Here is an 18,408-nt window from a genome sequence, read left to right as displayed (position 1 = left end):
AATAAAAGTACAATTCATGCAAGTACATAATAATGACATACCGGCAAAAAAAACCCACAAGAATAGAAAATTGTCCAACACGAGAAGGGCTAGGCATCGAAGGAGGGACCCCTGCTGGATTTCCCCAAACCGTTTGTATCCAATCTTGTACGAGTGACATGTGTATCTACCCTTTTTCTTGGACATGAATGTGGATCCCTCGTGGAAATTTTACTTTAGGCATTGTTTTTTGTTTTAGAACAACGTAAGGTGGAAGCTTTCTGCCATCAGCAGTGCAGTTATTTTTCGCATTTACATACAATAACACTCAATGTGATTTTCTTATCGATTGTTCGACTTTGTGGCATATGAAAACGGATTGGCGTCTGATCTGTGGTTCCTATTTGGGAGATCAAATATTCCTTTACTTTACGCTTCTCAAAAAAGCTATGAAAATCAATTACTTTTTTGTTGAAATCATTCGGCATTTTTTGGCATAATATTGTTCTTCATCGAAGAGAAAGTTCATCTATTTTCATAAAATTAATCATCCAGCCGTGACTAACCTTCAAATCCGAGATAATGATTCCCTGTGCAGCAGCTATTTCTCGTCCTTTAAAATACTGCATTTCGTGAGAAAAGGCATATCCAACGTTGCGTAACGGAATCATATATTTAAGCAGATCCTCCTCTACTTGCGAAAACTTGCCACTTTTTGGTCTGCGAAATGCTTTACGAGACTTGTTGGTAGCTTGAAGTGCACTTCTCTTTTACCGCAGTAGAGCACGTTGCATTCGGACACTGAATACTTGCGATCTACTGCCCTATTTCCGTATATTTCGGCGTAACTGATCACCGCGTGTTTATATAATGCAGTATTACTCAAATACTTGCTCACTGTGGATTAACAAACAATTCTGAGATCACAGAAATCGCATGTCCCGTACCCAAAACACTCGTAAAATATGTTTGTACCAAACTGGAATAGAGCGTCACTAGTCACTTCTGCGCTGATCCTTCCACTGAATTAGTGCAGTGGTATTTCCTATCGACTGATAACAGCACATTGTCCAGTATTTGAAATGCCCAATTTCACAATAAGAAGGCTGCTACTTGAGTAGTTGACATCTTTATTTCGAAACGCATCCAGAGCTGCATGATGGGTCTTCGAAGAAGTGGGTGCGTCAAATACGTGAACGTTTCTTTTTCTCCACTTTGGACCCAAAAATATTGGGATGCGTAAATTATGCAAGGGCGTTAATTATGCGAGAAAATACGGTACTTCAGATTTTGTCATATTAGGGCAGAGTCTCCATTTCTTTGAATAGTTAACCAGTATGGCGAAGTCAGTCATTAAGGTTTCCTCAGTCACGGTAAAGGATCGATGTTGTGTGGTCATGGTCCAGCCATCAATATACCCAAATTTCCTGCTGGAGGTTTGTGGCATGTTGTACTCACACAAATAAAGGTTAAAAAAGGAGTGGGTGGCACAAGATCAGATCCTTGTGCCAGACTGTTGCTTAGTTTGAACTGTCTGCTGGTTTTGTTGTTCAGGTGTACGGAGCGTCAGTATTTGTTCTTGACAGCTTCTCCCAGATCTAAAGCTAGCTTGTTCTTGAGGGATTACATCCAATATTGTTGGAGCAATATGATTGTACAATAGTCATTCAGTCAGTTTGAAACAGCAGCTTAATAATGCTATTGGACGGTGGTTTGTCACCTAGCTTATAAGATTTTAGTAATGCTATTTTCTTGGTTTTCTTGAATCCAGACAAAATAAAAATCCTTAATAATTACTAATCAAAATTGGGGGTGCAGAAATTATGCATATACAAATATTCCATGAGCATATACGGTATGTGTTCAATTAAGCAGAACTCTAGTTTGGCAACACTGAGGAATGTGTTATGGATAGTTTTCATCACTAAATTCTCATTTTCATATTTGTTGAAACTAATGAGTAAATGTGTTTTTATATGAATATTTCCACTTCAGGAATATCTTGCTCAATTATGCAGTCTACAATCCAAAATTTGGCTACACTCAGGGAATGTCCGACTTACTAGCACCTGTTCTTGTTGAAATAAAGGATGAATGTGATGCTTTCTGGTGCTTTGTTGGCCTCATGCAGAAAGCCATATTTGTTTGCACTCCAACAGACAATGATATGGACAGAAATTTAGTGAGTACTTATATAATCCTTAGATATAAAATTACAGATGAAGTGAAAAATTTTCAGAACAGAGGAAGCACATAAAGTAAAGCGCAGAGTTAAACAGATCCATTGGCTGGACTCAGATAAGTTTCTGTAGTTCTACTTTGAGACATTGTTTGTTCAAGGAGTCGCAGAGCTCCCCTAATTCTTGCACCCAGAGGTGGTGGATTCTGATTTTGATTTCCAGCTGGTGAATATGTTTTCAGCTAATGTAATTTGCGTAAGTTTTTTAAATTTTCTTTTATTCTAAATAGCACTCGCTTTTCAATTACAGCATGCACCAAAACTTACAGTATTGAAAATGGACGTGAGTCTTAATGAACATAACACCCCTTAACTATTTAGTACACTGACATGTGCAGTATGTTTCCACCTAATCACTAACTTTCAATATTAAAACAGTGTTTGAAATGCCTTCTAATGTGTTTCCATTAACCTTATGTAGATTCTAATAAATGTTAATTAATGAACATTTGCTGAAATTGGACACAGAATGCTGCTGTATTTTTGTTTACATTAATTTCATTAATTTACTTAGCTTCCACAGTCTGTACAATAACATATTATGAAATATATCAGCAGTTAAGGAATTCTCAAGTGATTTCTTAATGCACAATCTATGCACAATGATGAACATTTTGTAAATTAACAAATACCTCAACATTTGAACAGCACAAAACAGATTACAGAAATTCAAAAGACAAATTAGAAGAACTTGGATCAATAAAAGCTATCAAGAAGATAGTATAGTACCTAACAACATTGTATATCAGAAATTAGAACCCATTACTGATACCATGCACAAGAAAGACTAGGGTGCTTTGGCCACATCCTGAGAATGCCAGATTCGTGACTTATGAAACAGCTAGTGCAGTACAATCTTGCTTCAAAAAATACAACTGGATGCAGATGGATAAAAGAAATTAGGGAGGATTTGAAGGAAATTCGCCTTACACTGGATGACACTATGGATAAGGAAAAAGTAAACACAACACTTAAATATATGATTTTCCACTTTACACTCACAAAGAAGAAAATCCCAACTAGAATATTCTGTACATAAAAAAGGGCAGGAATATCAACATGTATGAAAAAGTACTGGGAGGAGCGCAAGAAATCGACAGACCAAAGGGTTGATTAAAGTGGGTCTCAAAAGAAGAAGATGAAGAATTAATAATAATAATAATAATAATAATAATAATAATAATAATAATAATAAAAATAAAATATTAATAATCTGTATTCACAAGAGACAAAAAAAATCTACATAGGAGGTATTAAAGATAAGTACTGTATGTAACCAACTAGGTAAAGTACCTGTTCTTCTTATGAATTTATGAGAAAGGATTAAGGTGGCTTTCAAGTATTTGTGTTTCTTACAACACACTGTTGTTATCATTATTTATGACCTTCTCATGGATACATAAATGTATAGGTTATGACCACTCGACACTTGAGGGCACGCCACATAAAGCTGGCCGTAACTGAAGCACTGGTTCTCTAGATGCTGGATCCTATGCAATGTCAGACAATGAATGTAAATTAGTTTATTGACATTGCAAAGGCCAATCTGACAGGAAACTGCAATCTCTTGAAGTTACATGGCATGGCTTTGGCAACCAGTCTGGTGGTGTTACAGAGCCTGGATGCATCCAAATTCACATCAACATGACCGGTGTGCCACTTTAAGATATAATTATTGGGATGGAACCCCAGATATTTCCAACAAATTTAAAAATGCTGTTGCGTAACTTACGGGGGCCAATGACGAAGATGTTAGTTCTCTTTAAACACCAATCATCATCATCATCATCATCATCATCATCATCATCATCATCATCATCATCGTCGTCGTCGTCGTCGTAACTTACGACCTGGTCATTGTCCATAATGGTGTCAGTGGAGAGGAAGGTAGTGCTCTCCCCAGGTAACAGCTCCATGATCTTGTTGATGGAGTTCGTGATTATTTGTTGGAGTAAATATTGCCCAATTACAACCAGTCAGATAACAGGTAGTTGTGGCATGTATCAGGGAACACTGAAGTGATGAGGATGCAAAGTTCAGAGGGAGTATGATTATCTGCTGGTTGTCAGCAGATAATTTATCTTTGCCTATCTTAAAGGAGATCTGCCGAAAACTGTCCTGAATCTGTGTTGTCATGGATATGCACCCTCATGTTATTCATCACATTGAGTTTAAAGACATGGTTCCACAGGTCAGACATCCTCAGGCACGCGTTAACCTTGTCCACAGGGGTACTTTTCTGTGTAATATGCAACATCTGTCTGAAGAACTACCAGTCCTCCCATCACAGTAGTTGTTGCCCCTCAGCTCATGCAGTGTGCAGTGAAGTGCTCTAGAACGCACTTGTGAGCCAGGGTGGATTCAACCCATACTAGGATCTTATACTGGGCTAATTAGGTTATATTTGAAACACATTGTTCAGGAACACACCGTTCATTAACAAAAATGCACGTAGTCCATGCAGTGACTACTTTCAAAAGTAGCATGGTTACATTATGGAAATTTTAAAAAACATACATCTAGAAATCCTTAACACTGCAAAACTAATTTAGAAAAGGAAATGATTGAAAACAGCACTGAGGAGCGTGACCATGCATGACTGACTCCTAAACAATAGATTCGGAGAATGAGGCAAGCCAAGCATGCTAGAGCAAGAAAAGCAGAAAAAAACAACTTCAACCATCAGCGGAAATATCAGGAGACCATTAGCATTTAAGGATTTTGATTTACATAGGGCCTGAACAGGTTCACTGTGGCTATTAAAATCTATATCATCTGATGGTCTAGCAGGCATCAATTTTTGTAATAGACCAAATGCCCTGGTGTTTGCTGATGATGTGTTGTTATGGGAGAAACAGAAGCTGAAGTACAGAAAAAACTGACTGAATGGAATAATTTTAATAACTATGAGCTAAAAATGGGTAAAACAAAGACAATAGGAATAACCATCAACAGGGAAGGAATAGACTCAAACCTCTTTTTGGAAAGTACCAAATTAGAATTAGTTTCTCACTTAAAAGTATCTTGGAAGGATAATGTTGCAGTACAACACTGCCAAGCTGGAAATACTCAGCAGAACACAGAGAGCATCAAACTTTTACAATCAAGTCAGAAACCTACTTTGGGATTGCAAAATACCACGAAAAGCGAAAAGAACTATGCACCATACCTACTTCATACCAATTCTCATATGTGGTTTAGAGGCATGTACTCTACTAAACAATTACTATAGCAGAATACAGTCAACATAAATGAGATTCATTAGAACTAAGAATCAAACTACAGTAGAAGTCTGATATAGCGAGTACGGGATATAGCGAGAACCCCGTTATACCGACAATGTTGTGCTGTCCCTTCAAATTTCCTATATTAAACTGTGTATTATCCTTCGGTTACAGCGAGAGCCCTATCACTGACGCATCCGTTATTACGAGCGATTAAGCGTGCTCGATTTTTTCCATGACTGATATTTATGCACCCCAGCGATTATGTTGCATTCGTTTGTCTTCGGTATCGTTTCCTCGCTATGTCTACTAGCGAGTTCTCATGTCGACATTCAAAGGCGATGTCGGAGTCTATTAGTAATACCCGTCGACTGCTGTTCCTTAAAGAAAATTTGAAATGAAAGAGCACATATTTTCGTAATAAATGCATAAATAACGTGTCCGATAACAGTTCTTAACTCGTTAAAAATAAAGGCTGACTAAGCGCTCACTTAATTTTAATGCTAAACAATGCAAAAAAATGAGATACACCTCGAGATTTGGCAGAGTCTATAATTGATTTCACAGGTTAGTTTACATTTTCTCGCATTTGTTTAAATTAGGGAAAGGTTATTATCATGTAAATTTATAGCGAGAAGGTTATAATTTCTCTGCTGGCTCTTGAAGTATGTTTTCATCATATGTATAGTACGGTTAAGTTAGGATAGGTGACTCATTTTGAATAAGGAAACTGAAACGTTCGCCACAAAATGCGATTGATCATCTTTGGTACGGTATAGTTTTCTCACTATGTGCATTTGTGAGCTCTGTCATTGACGTTCAAAGGCGATGTTGGTGTCGATTAGTAATACTCAACGACTGCTGTTCTCTAAAGAAAATTCAAAAAAAAAAAGAAAGAAATAGCGTATGGCTTTTAGTGCCGGGAGTGTCCGAGGACATGTTCGGCTTGCCAGATGCAGGTCTTTTGATTTGATTCACATAGGCTACCTGCGCGTCGTGATGAGGATGAAACGATGATGAAGACGACAAATACACCCAGTCCCCGTGCCAGCGAAATTAACCAGTGACGGTTAAAATTCCCGACCCTGCCGGAAATCGAACCCGGGATCCCTGTGTCCAAAGGCCAGCACGCTAACAATTTAGCCATGGAGCCAGACAGAAAATTCGAAATGAAAGACGATAACAAGTTTTCGTAATAAATGCGTAAATAACGTGGCCGATAGCAATTGTTAACTCATTAAAAATAACGGCTGAAATAAACGATCTCTTAATTTTAGTGTTATATACTGAAATTAAGTAAGAATGTGATACACCTCAAGATATGCCAGAGTACATCACTGATTTCAGAGGATAGTTCATATTATCTCACATCTAGTTAAATTTCGGAAAGGCTATTCTATGTAATTTTTAGGGAGGATAATTCAATTCTCTACATGCGTTTCAAATATGTTTTCATGACACATATACGATTAGGTTAGGTGATGCCATTTGAAGAAGGAAACTCTGGAGTGATAACCGTATTTCTCCTAATCGATGACAACGTTTTTCCCCTCAGAATCTCACTCGAAAAATCAAGGGTCGTCTTGCATCCCCGGATTAACAGTAATGAATACCACTGGCAACTCTCGCGGTAACCACGCTGCTTCTTTTCACTCCCGCACATGTACGTATACACAAAACTCATTGACAATAAACGACCGCCTCTTTATAATACATCACTAGCCGCTACATTGCCAGTGTGTAACGTCACTGGATCTTGGGAAATAGTGAAGGGAGAATGACGTTCCATTAGCCTCTACAAAAACGTTTCACAAATTTGCAGAATGGCATCCAAACATGCAAGCCTTTGAATTCTTACAAAAAGGCCATGACTACTCAGTGGCAGAGTTATAACGCGTCTACTGTACCTGACTCTTAGTAAAATTTTTATAGGCAGCAAGAATATGATTGTAATGGATAGTCGTAAAGATAAGTGGAACAGGTTTTGCCGGCAAATTTTCAACAGATTCTCTTCGATATTATGATGCCAATTTTAAGTTAATGGTTATTAAACACTTGGAAATGTAGACTAATTGTGCAGCTGCAAGAAAATATGGCATAGACCTAATTAAAGCCAATATTTGGCGTCAGCGTGAAGACAAAGGTAGCTAAAAAATGTGTACTGTACAAAAAATTATTTCAGTGGTCCACAACAAGGACGCTTTTAAGAAGTCGAAGATGAAATTGTGAGGTATGTGAACGAAAAACGCAAGGGCGGAATGGCCATACCTTGGTGCAATAAACTTATTCGTTGACCTTCAACGTCCGCGATTAGGTCTATACATTGCTAGCCGCTGAAGTTGGCTGAACACGGCAAGCGATACGTGCATGTAGCGGTAGCCGGTTATATCTGACGCTGAGTAAAAGAACCGTAACAGTTTTATAGACAGCAAGAATATTTCCCCGCCGCATAGTCTTGCAAGGATTGCCGTATTGTAGAGACGCATGGAATAGGTATTGCCGGCAAATGTTCAACGGGTTCTCTTCGGTATTATGATGCCAATTTTATGTTAATGGTCATTAAACCCGCGGAAATAAAGAATAATTGTGCAGCTGAAAAAAAATGCGGCTTAACGAATGCCAATGTTTGGCGTCTAAAGATAGTCTAAAAGGCGTACTGTACAACAAAGGCATTCATATGATTTTACAAAGCATTCTTTGAGGCTGATTTAAATTTTTTGATGGAAAAAGTGGGGTTTGTCTTGGATTTGGAGAAATACGGTACTGTATTTTTTTCAGAATGAAATTAAACATACACTTTCACATAGTGTCAGATTTCAAAAAATAACAAACGAGTAAGCTGTAGTGTGGATATCATCTGCGGAAACACAAGTTTTGAACAAACTAATTGCCGTTTCATACAGATTTTAATGTGTATGGGAGTTTTCCGACTTTTATACAAAAATCTGGTATAACGACAATCCGCTATAGCTAGTAAATTTTCTGCTGTTGTGAATTTTCGCTATAATGGAGTTCTACTGTACTCGAAAGGACAAAATCAGGAATTAAGTAAATAGGAAGGTAGCTGCCAATGAGGTCCCTATTGTCAGTATAATAATGAAATGAAGATTTAAGTGGTATGGGCATGTTAAATGAGAATGAACAACAAAAGATCTGCCAGAAAATACTTCGACCTTACTACCCAAAGTAAAACACCATGGGAAAGGCCAAGGAAATGATGGATAGAGATATTAAAATCAGATGTGGAGGAGAGAGGTCTCAGATGGGGAGATGTCCTGGAACAGAAGATATATGAAGACAGGAGGGGGTGGCGAGCACTTGTACACCATACCCAAGAAACTGGAACTGGAAAATATGATGACAATGACGACGGTAGAAGGATGCACTGATACACATCATCATTATTCAAAAGCTTACCAATCCACATTCAGTGCAGAAATACAATTAGTCCTTTGAACGAAAAATATATCCCACTGATTCCTATTTTAAAAGAAGTTTGACACAGACTTCTCTTACAAAAGAGTAAGACATTGAATGCTTTATACACGATGAAATTTGCCAACAAATTTTAACATTATTTGGTGGTACGATTTGAAACTTACTGCAAAATTGATCTGAAATGTGTTGAGTCAATCGCACAATCAAGTCTGTATTGAAAAGAAAAAAATACTCTATAATCAACTCTCCTTTTATTTATATATATGAAGGCCATTAAAACAGTGAAACAGTCGGCAGAGTTCGGCATTGACAATATAACAGTCAGTACTGGAATATCAAAGGGAGTCATGATGTGGTACATATGAGTGGTATTCATATAACAATTTCACTACTGTTTCTTTTGGTGCATACTGTACTTAATAAACTACACTGAAATAAACTGGTTAAGATTAGTTCATAGACGTAAGTACCATGCTGTTTCTCTTCTGCATAAAATACTGGAAACAGGTAAACCAGATTACCTCAGAATAGATTTCAACTACCTCTCCCCCTTAAGTAGAGCACCCTCAAGGTTATCAACCCAATCCTTGCTGTCCATCCCAACTCATCACAGCAGTAGGTATAACAACTCATTTGTACCGGGGACCATGTGTTCCTGGAATTCTATCCCATCTGAATTTAGGGACATAAGTAACCTAAAGCTGTTCAGAAGAAAGTGCTGCAAGTTGTCCCTACAATGAGATCAATGAAACCAAAAAACATCCTCAAAATTAATACGGTATTATGTAAATGTAAGGTTAGTAACATTATAGATTACATTTTTCAAGATATAGTTTATAATCATAGTAAATACTGTACATTCATTTAATAATATTAAAATGAGCTTTTATGATAATAATTTAAATTTCAGTTAAATTACATTTCATGCTAACTTCAAATTACATTAATTTTTTTTTAAGTACAGTATTACAATGCTCTATGTATTATGTTCATGCAGGTGTATAATTATATGGTTTGGCATAATAGCAAGCTTCATAGCCTGAGACCCACCATGTAAAAAAGAGGCATTAATTAATTAATTAATTAATTAATTAATATACATACATCATTATTATAGACCGTTATGTCTTTCAGCATTCAGTCTGCAAGCCTCTGTGAATTAACTAAATGTAGCCACAATCCTCTATTTGCAACGAGTGCTGTGGCCTCATTTAATTTTATACCTCTTATCTTTAAATCATTAGAAACTGAGTCTAACCATAGTCTTGGTCTCCCTCTACTTCTCTTACCGTCCATACCAGAATCCATTATTCTCCTAGGTAACCTATCCTCCTCCATTCGCCTCACATGACCCCACCACCGAAGCCGGTTTATGCATACAGCTTCATCCATCAAGTTCATTCGAGTACCCTCCTGCCATTGTTCCCACCTGTTTGTACCAGCAATCATTCTCACTACTTTCATGTCTGTTACTTGTAACTTACGAATAAGATATCTTGAGTCCACCCAGCTTTCGCTCCCGTAAATCAAAGACCGATTTAAAGATAGTTTTGTCTGGGAGCTGACTTCCTTTTTACAGAATACTGTTGATCAAAACTGAGAGCTCACTACATTAGCTTTAGTGCACCTTGAAACAATCTCACTTATTATATTGCCATCTTGGGAGAACACACATTCTAAATACTTGAAATTATCTGCTTGTTGCAGCTTTGTATCACCAATCTGTCCGGCTCCACGGCTAAATGGTTAGCGTGCTGGCCTTTGGTCACAGGGGTCCCGGGTTCGATTCCCGGCAGGGTCGAGAATTTTAACCACCATTGGTTAATTTTTCTGGCACAGGGGCTGGGTGTATGTGTCGTCTTCATCATCATTTCGTCCTCATCATGACGCGCAGGTCGCCTACGGGTGTCAAATCGAAAGACCTGCACCTGGCGAGCTGAACATGTCCTTGGACACCCCCGGCAATAAAAGCCATACGCCATTTCATTTCATCATCAATCTGACATTCAGTTTTCTCAAATTTCTTACCTACTGATATCAATTTAGTCTTCGAGAGGCTAATTTTCATACCATACTTATTGCACCTATTTTCAAGTTCCAAGATATCAGACTGCAGGCTTTTGGCTCAATCTGCCATTAAGAGCAAGTCATCAGCATAAGCCAGACTGCTTACTACATTTCCACCTAACTGAATCCCTCCCTGCCACTTTATACCTTTCAGCATATGATCCATGTAAACTACGAACAACAAAGGTGAGAGATTACAACCTTATCTAACCCCCGTAAGTATCCTGAACCAAGAACTCATTCTACCATCAACTCTCACTGCAGCCCAATTGTCAATATAAATGCCTTTGATTGATTTTAATAATCTACTCTTGATCTCATAGTCCGCCGGTATGGTGAATACCTTGTCCCTTGGTACCCTGTCGTACGCTTTCTCTAGATCTACGAAACATAAACACAACTGTCTATTCCTCTCGTAACATTTTTCAATTACCTGGCGCATACTGAAAATCTGATTCTGACAGCCCCTCTGTGGTCTGAAACCACACTGGTTTTCATCCAACTTCCTCTCAACCACTGATTGCACCCTCCCTTCCAAGATGCTGGTGAATACTTTGCCTGGTATACTAATCAATGAGTTACCTTGATAGTTGTTGCAATCCTTCCTGTTCCCTTGCTTATAGATAGGTGCATTTACTGCTTTTGTCCAATCTGAAGGTACCTTACCAACACTCCATGCTAATCTTATTACTCTATGAAGCCATTTCATCCCTGCCTTCCCACTGTACTTAACCATTTCAGGTCTAATTTTATCTATCCTTGTTGCTTTATGACAGTGGAGTCTATTTACCATTTCCCTCCCTTCCTAAGATTCTTTATTACTGTCCAGAAAGGATTCCCTACTGCTTGTCCTAGCCTTTCCAGGTGATTACCAAATTCTTCCCACGACTTCTTTTTGGATTCAACAATTACAGTATTTGTTTTGCTCTGTTTCTTTCATTTATGCGTAATTCCCTGTCTGCACCAGCCCTTGTTTGGAGCCATTTCTGATAAGACTTCTTTTTATGTTTACAAGCCGTTCTCACTTCATCGTTCCTCCAAGATGTTCACTTTTTCCCATCTTTACACATAGTTGTTCCTAGGGATTACCTTGCTGTTACTACTACAGCATCCCTGTATGCCACCGATTCTCTTTCTATATCCTGAACCTGCTTACTGTCCACTGTTCGGAACTTCTCACTAATTATATCCATATACTTCTGTTTAATTTCCTCATCCTGATCAGATAGTGGTCTGTTTCATCGAAGAATCCCCGAAAAACCTGTACATTCCTAACAGATTTCCTGAATTCGAAGTCGGTTATGATAATAGTCTATTATGGATCTGGTACCCCTGTCCTCCCATGTGTAGTGGTGAATAGCCTTATGCTTGAAGAATGTATTCATAACTGCTAAACCCATACTAGCACAGAAGTCCAGCAAATGTTTCCCGTTCCTATTAGCTTCCATATTTTACCCACATATACCAATCACCCTTTCGTAACCTTCAGTTCTATTTCCAACTCTCGCATTGAAATCGCCCATTAGCATGATCCTATCCTAGCTGTTGACCCTGACTATGATGTCACTCATTGCTTCATAAAACCTGTCAATTTCATCCTCATTTGCACCCTCACATGGTGAATACACTGAGACAGTTCTCATCCTAATTCCTCCAACTGCTAAATCTACCCACATAATTCGCTCAGATACATGCCTAATACAAACTATGTTGCGTACAATAGTATTCCTAATGAACAGCCCTACCCCAGGCTTGCCCTTCTCTTTTTAATACCCGTCAAGTACACTTTGTAATCTCCTATCTCTTCTTCGTTATCTCTCCTTTCCCGAATATCACTTACTCCTGGAACATCCATATGCATCCTCTTTGGTGAGTCAGCCAGTTCTACTTTCTTTCTTTCATAAACCCCATTAATATTGATAGCTCCCCATCAAATTCCATTTTGTTTGCCAAGTTGTTTCCCTGTCAAATGGGAGTGGGACTCCGTTACTCCCATAAGTCCGAGGCTTGCGTGATTTACTTGGTGGCAACATATAAACAAGTAAATATGGTATGTATTGGCAGCTGTAAAGCACAGTTTAAGACCTCTCTTGGAAGCTAAAATATTATGTAGTATGAAATCTTATTCAACCATATATACAGTAAACATGCATGCTATTAATATAATCATTTATTAACACAAATGAGGAAACTGCTAGATTCGTGTTAAGAACCACACATTTTGTTATGTTGTGGACAGTTGATGTAACAATGACAGAAATGCTCAGAGGTCGTATTAGACCATCCTACCAAGTTCCATTGCAGTCACTGGCTTTGATACACCACATTTCATTTAAAACTGCAGCAACAAATTACTTTATAGAAGTATGTAAATATTATTTTCTTGTAGAATAACTATTACTATTAAGTTTATGGTGTCTTAATTGATTATCCTACCTAGTTTCATTGCAACTAATCTGGTCCAACCCAAACAGTTGCCTTCTTAGTTAATGAGAAACTTAGGTAAAATTATTGATGCTGTATTTAAAAAAAGTAATGTGTTGTCATTATTACTATTCTCTAGAATTATTTGCGGGAGCTGATCCATCTAATGGTGCCTCATTTTTATGAGCATCTTGAACGACATGCAGATGCCATGGAATTGCTGTTCTGTCATCGCTGGATTCTTTTGTAAGCCCTTTTGCATGATATGCCTTTGTGATTTGTATACTGTAGATTGGAATGTACAGTAGAAGTCTGTTACAACGAGAATTCATAACGGCAAAAAATTTACTCGCTATAGCGGATTGTCATTATATCAGATTTTTCATAGAAGTCAGAGGAAAAACCCATACACAATAAAGTCGGGATGAAATGGCAATGAGTTTGTTCAAACAGGTGTTTTCGCGGATGGTATCCACACTACAGCTTACTCGTTTGTTATTTTACAAACTTGGATACTATGTGAAAATGTATATTTCATTCCGAAGAAATTATAGCATCACTCCAGAGGCTTCTGTGGCCTAACTCAACCATATATGTAGAATGAAAACATATCAGGGGCCATTAGAAAAATGATAATCTTCTTAATATAAATTTACCTGGGAATAGCCTTTCCGAAATTTAACCAGATACGAGAAAAATTAATCTAACCTTTGAAATCAGTGTTGCACTCTGCCATCTCTTGAGATGTATGGCATCTTACTTAATTTCAGTATTTGGTATTAAAATTAATCGATCATTTACTTTAGCCTTTATTTCTAATGAGTTAACAATTGCTATTGACAGTGTTACAGTATTTATGTATCTATTATGAAAACATGTTCTCTTTCATTTCTAATTTTCTTTACAGAAATGCAGTTGACGGATATTACCAAGTGACTCCAACATCGTCCTTGTGCCTATTCCACGAATGAACTTTGCAACTTTTCACTTTGCACTTTGCACTTTTCAGTTCAGATTTTGTTCCATCATCACTTTTCAGATTGAGCTTGCAAAGTGAAAAGTGAAAAGTTAGGAATCTTTTCACTTTTCAAGCCTGTTATGTTCCTCCATTGGTACAGAAATGCAAAGTGCAAAGAAATGAAGTGAAAAGTTTTCATAAATCTTGCAAAGAGATGATTCCCTTTTCATATGTTAATTAACAAGTATCTACGTTAGTTTCTCAGCGGAGAATTTGGTTTAGTGATATAAACACATTACGACGTGAACTTTTGTTAGCATCAAGTGAGGAACAGTGATGAAGAATCCAATAATAGAATGTACAAAAATAGGATTAATTTTCATAACCTCACTTCGACGTAATAGCACGAGTGATTTTGTATTAATCCAACACAGGCTAACTATATTCTTGAAATGATCGGTCATTTATTGAAACATGCAACAAAAAGAAGTCAATTCCTTTCCGAAAAAGAACAAATTTGTATATGCTTACATTGGTTAGTAAATGGTGCCTAGCTGCACGGTGCAGCAGCAATGCATGGGACATCAAAATCAATTATTTGTGAACTGTTACCAAAGTCGGAGATGTTATAGTAAATGTAATATTCCGTAACAGTATGTTGGTCTGACAATCCACATAATATAGCGACGGGATTTCTAATGAAGGGTGAATTTCCTTCTGTGTGTGGATGTGTTGACGGTACTCTCGTTGACATTGATGTGTGTCATCATTTGAGAGGTTATCTTTAAAGTTGTCAAAAAAGGATGTCACGTTTCTCCTTGACAACTTCCAGCACAGCCAGCTTCTTGTAATAACCTTTCTTTCCTATGATAAAAACTTTAACGGTACGACAATTATACCGCCAAGTTTGCTGCGAAAAGTAAAGCATTAAAATCATAGAGTATTAGGCCTATACAGTTTGCTCATGGAATAAACTCGATCGGATCACTCATTCGCAAAGACTTTTCACTTTGCGAAGAAATTGAAAAGTACAACCTAGTTCATGGTGGAACAGAAAGACTTTGCACTTTGCAAGAATTGAAAAGCGAAAAGTGCAAAGTTGAAAAGTTGCAAAGTTCGTTCGTGGAACAGGCCCCTTGAATGTGGACCAGAGAGCTCGCAAGTGAACATAGTGAGAAATCGATACCGAAGACGATCAGTCACATTTTTTTGGCAAATGTTTCACTTTTCTTATTCAGACAGCGTCATCTAACATAACTTAACCGTACTATACCTACCGTGAAAACAATTTTCAAGCGCCAGGAGAAATAACCTTCTCACTATAAATTTACATGTAATTTAATCTTTCCAAAATTTAACCAGGTGCGAGAAAATATAAACTGACCTCTAAAAGCAATGATGCACTCTGTCATATCTTGAGGTGCATCCCACTCTTTATTTCAGTATATAGCATTAAAATTAAGGGATAGTTTACTTTAGCAGTGGTTCACGGTGTGGGTTACTGTAATCACGTCCTAGTTCGTGAACCATGGGCAACGGCTGAGTGGCCTAGTAAGTGGTCCTGAGAGTCAGGATACCAGTTGCTATGGAATGGAAGTGGGCATCTCGGACATATTCTGAGTCATGGTCCTCCTTGTGCTCAGGCGGCTACGACTATACAATTCACCGGTGGTCCATAACCCAATAGAGGAGAGGTCCTCACTTGGACTATGTGCAAGTAGGGTAGCATCCTGCTTCATGAATTTACCGAGTTCAGAACATTTTAAGCTAGCCTCGGACCTATGGGAGTAACGGAGTTCCACTCCCATTTGACAGGCGAGGGACTCCTTGGAAACAACTTGGCGAACGAAATGGAATTCGATGGGGAGCTATCAATATTAATGGGGCTTATGGAAGAAAGAAAGTAGAACTGGCTGAGTCAGCAAAGAGGATGCATCTGGATATGCTAGGAGTAAGTGATATTCGGGTAATGGGAGATAACGAGGAAGAGATAGGAGGTTATAAAGTGTACATGACGGGTGTTAGAAAGGGAAGGGCAGAGTCTGGGATAGGGCTCTTTATCAGGAATACCATTGCACACAACATAGTTTCTGTTAGGCACGTAAATGAGAGAATGATGTGGATAGATTTGTCAGTTGGAGGAATTAGGACTAGAATTGTCTCCGTGTATTCACCATGTGAGGGTGCAGATGAGGATGAAGTTGACAAGTTTTATGAAGCATTGAGTGACATCGTGGTCAGGGTCAACAGCAAGGATAGAATAGTGCTAATGGGCGATTTCAATGCAAGAGTTGGGAATAGAACTGAAGGATACGAAAGGGTGATTGGTAAATGTGGGGAAGATATGGAAACTAATGGGAATGGGACGTGTTTGCTGGACTTCTGTGCTAGAATGGGTTTAGCAGTTACGAAATCATTCTTCAAGCATAAGGCTATTCACTGCTACACATGGGAGGCTAGGGGTACCAAATCCATAATAGACTATGTCTTAACCGACTTTGAATTCAGGAAATCTGTTAGGAATGTATGAGTTTTCCGGGGATTTTTCGATGATACAGATCACTATCCGATCTCTAGAGAACTAAATATCTCTAGGCCTAAGGTAGAGAAAGTGAAATCTGTCTGCAAACGAATAAGGGTAGAAAATCTCCAGGACGAGGAAATTAGACAGAAGTAGATGGATATGATTAGTGAGAAGTTTCAAACAGTAGACAGTAAGCAGGTTCAGGATATAGAAAGTGAATGGGTGGCATACAGGGTTGCTGTAGTAGATACTGCAAGGGAATGCCTAAGAACAACTGTGTGTAAAGATGGGAAAAGGCGAACGTCCTGGTGGAATGATGATGTGAGAGCAGCTTGTAAATGTAAAAAGAAGGCTTATCAGAAATGGCTCCAAACAAGGGCCGAAGCAGACAGGGATTTGTACGTAGATGAAAGAAACAGAGTGAAACAAATAGTTATTGAATCCAAAAAGAAGTCGTGGGAAGTTTTTGGTAATCACCTGGAAAGGCTAGGTCAAGCAGTATTCTGGACAGTAATAAAGAATCTTAGGAAGGGAGGGAAAAAGGAAATTAACAGTGTTCTGAGTAATTCAGGCGAACTCTTAATAGATCCCAGGGAATCACTGGAGAGGTGGAGGGAATATTTTGAAAATCTTCTCAATGTAAAAGGAAATCATCCTGGTGGTGTTGCAAACAGCCTAGCTAATGGGGAGAAGGAAAATGATGTTGGTGAAATTACGCTTGATGAAGTGGAAAGGATGATAAATAAACTCTATTGTCATAAAGCAGCAGGAATAGATGAAATTAGACCTGAAATGGTGAAGTATGGTGGGAAGGCAGGGATGAAATGGCTTCATAGAGTAGTAAGATTAGCATTGGAGTGTTGGTAAGGTACCTTCAGATTGGACAAAAGCAGTAAATGCACCTATCTATAAGCAAGGGAACAGGAAGGATTGCAACAACTATCGAGGTATCTCATTGATTAGTATACCAGGCAAAGTATTCACTCGCATCTTGGAAGGGAGGGTGCACTCAGTCGTTGAGAGGAAGTTGGATGAAAACCAGTGTGGTTTCAGACCACAGAGAGGCTGTCAGGATCAGATTTTCAGTATGCACCAGGTAACTGAAAAATGGTAAGAGAGGAATAGGCAGTTGTATTTATGTTTCGTAGATCTAGAGAAAGCATATGACAGGGTACCGAGGGAAAAGATGTTCGCTATACTGGGGGACTATGGAATTAAAGGTAGATTATTAAAATCAATCAAAGACATTTATATTGACAATTGGACTTCAGTGAGAATCGCTGGTAGAATGAGTTCTTGGTTCAGGGTACTTACAGGGATTAGACAAGTGTGTAATCTTTCACCTTTGCTGTTCGTAGTTTACATGGATCATCTGCTGAAAGGTATAAAGTGGCAGGGAGGGATTCAGTTAGGTGGAAATGTAGTAAGCAGTCTGGCCTATGCTGACGACTTGGTCTTAATGGCAGATTGTGCCGAAAGCCTGCAGTCTAATATCTTGGAACTTGAAAATAGGTGCAATGAGTATGGTATGAAAATTAGCCTCTCGAAGACTAAA

General features: G+C 38.3%; 1 protein-coding gene across 1 annotated transcript in view; it reads left to right on the top strand.

The window, feature by feature from the left end:
- The window catches only part of TBC1D16 (TBC1 domain family member 16), a 122,291-nt gene that overhangs the window by 87,196 nt on the left and 16,687 nt on the right, over nucleotides 1–18,408 (top strand). The window contains exons 9-10 of the mRNA XM_067149936.2: nucleotides 1,975–2,161; nucleotides 13,511–13,617. Coding sequence (XP_067006037.2) covers nucleotides 1,975–2,161; nucleotides 13,511–13,617 — 294 coding nt within the window. The remainder of the gene's footprint in view (nucleotides 1–1,974; nucleotides 2,162–13,510; nucleotides 13,618–18,408) is intronic.

Source organism: Anabrus simplex, chromosome 6, assembly GCF_040414725.1.
Source record: "Anabrus simplex isolate iqAnaSimp1 chromosome 6, ASM4041472v1, whole genome shotgun sequence".
Classification (NCBI taxonomy): domain Eukaryota; kingdom Metazoa; phylum Arthropoda; class Insecta; order Orthoptera; family Tettigoniidae; genus Anabrus; species Anabrus simplex.
Note: the sequence above shows the minus strand (reverse complement) of the source record. Positions and strands in the feature narration are given on the sequence as shown.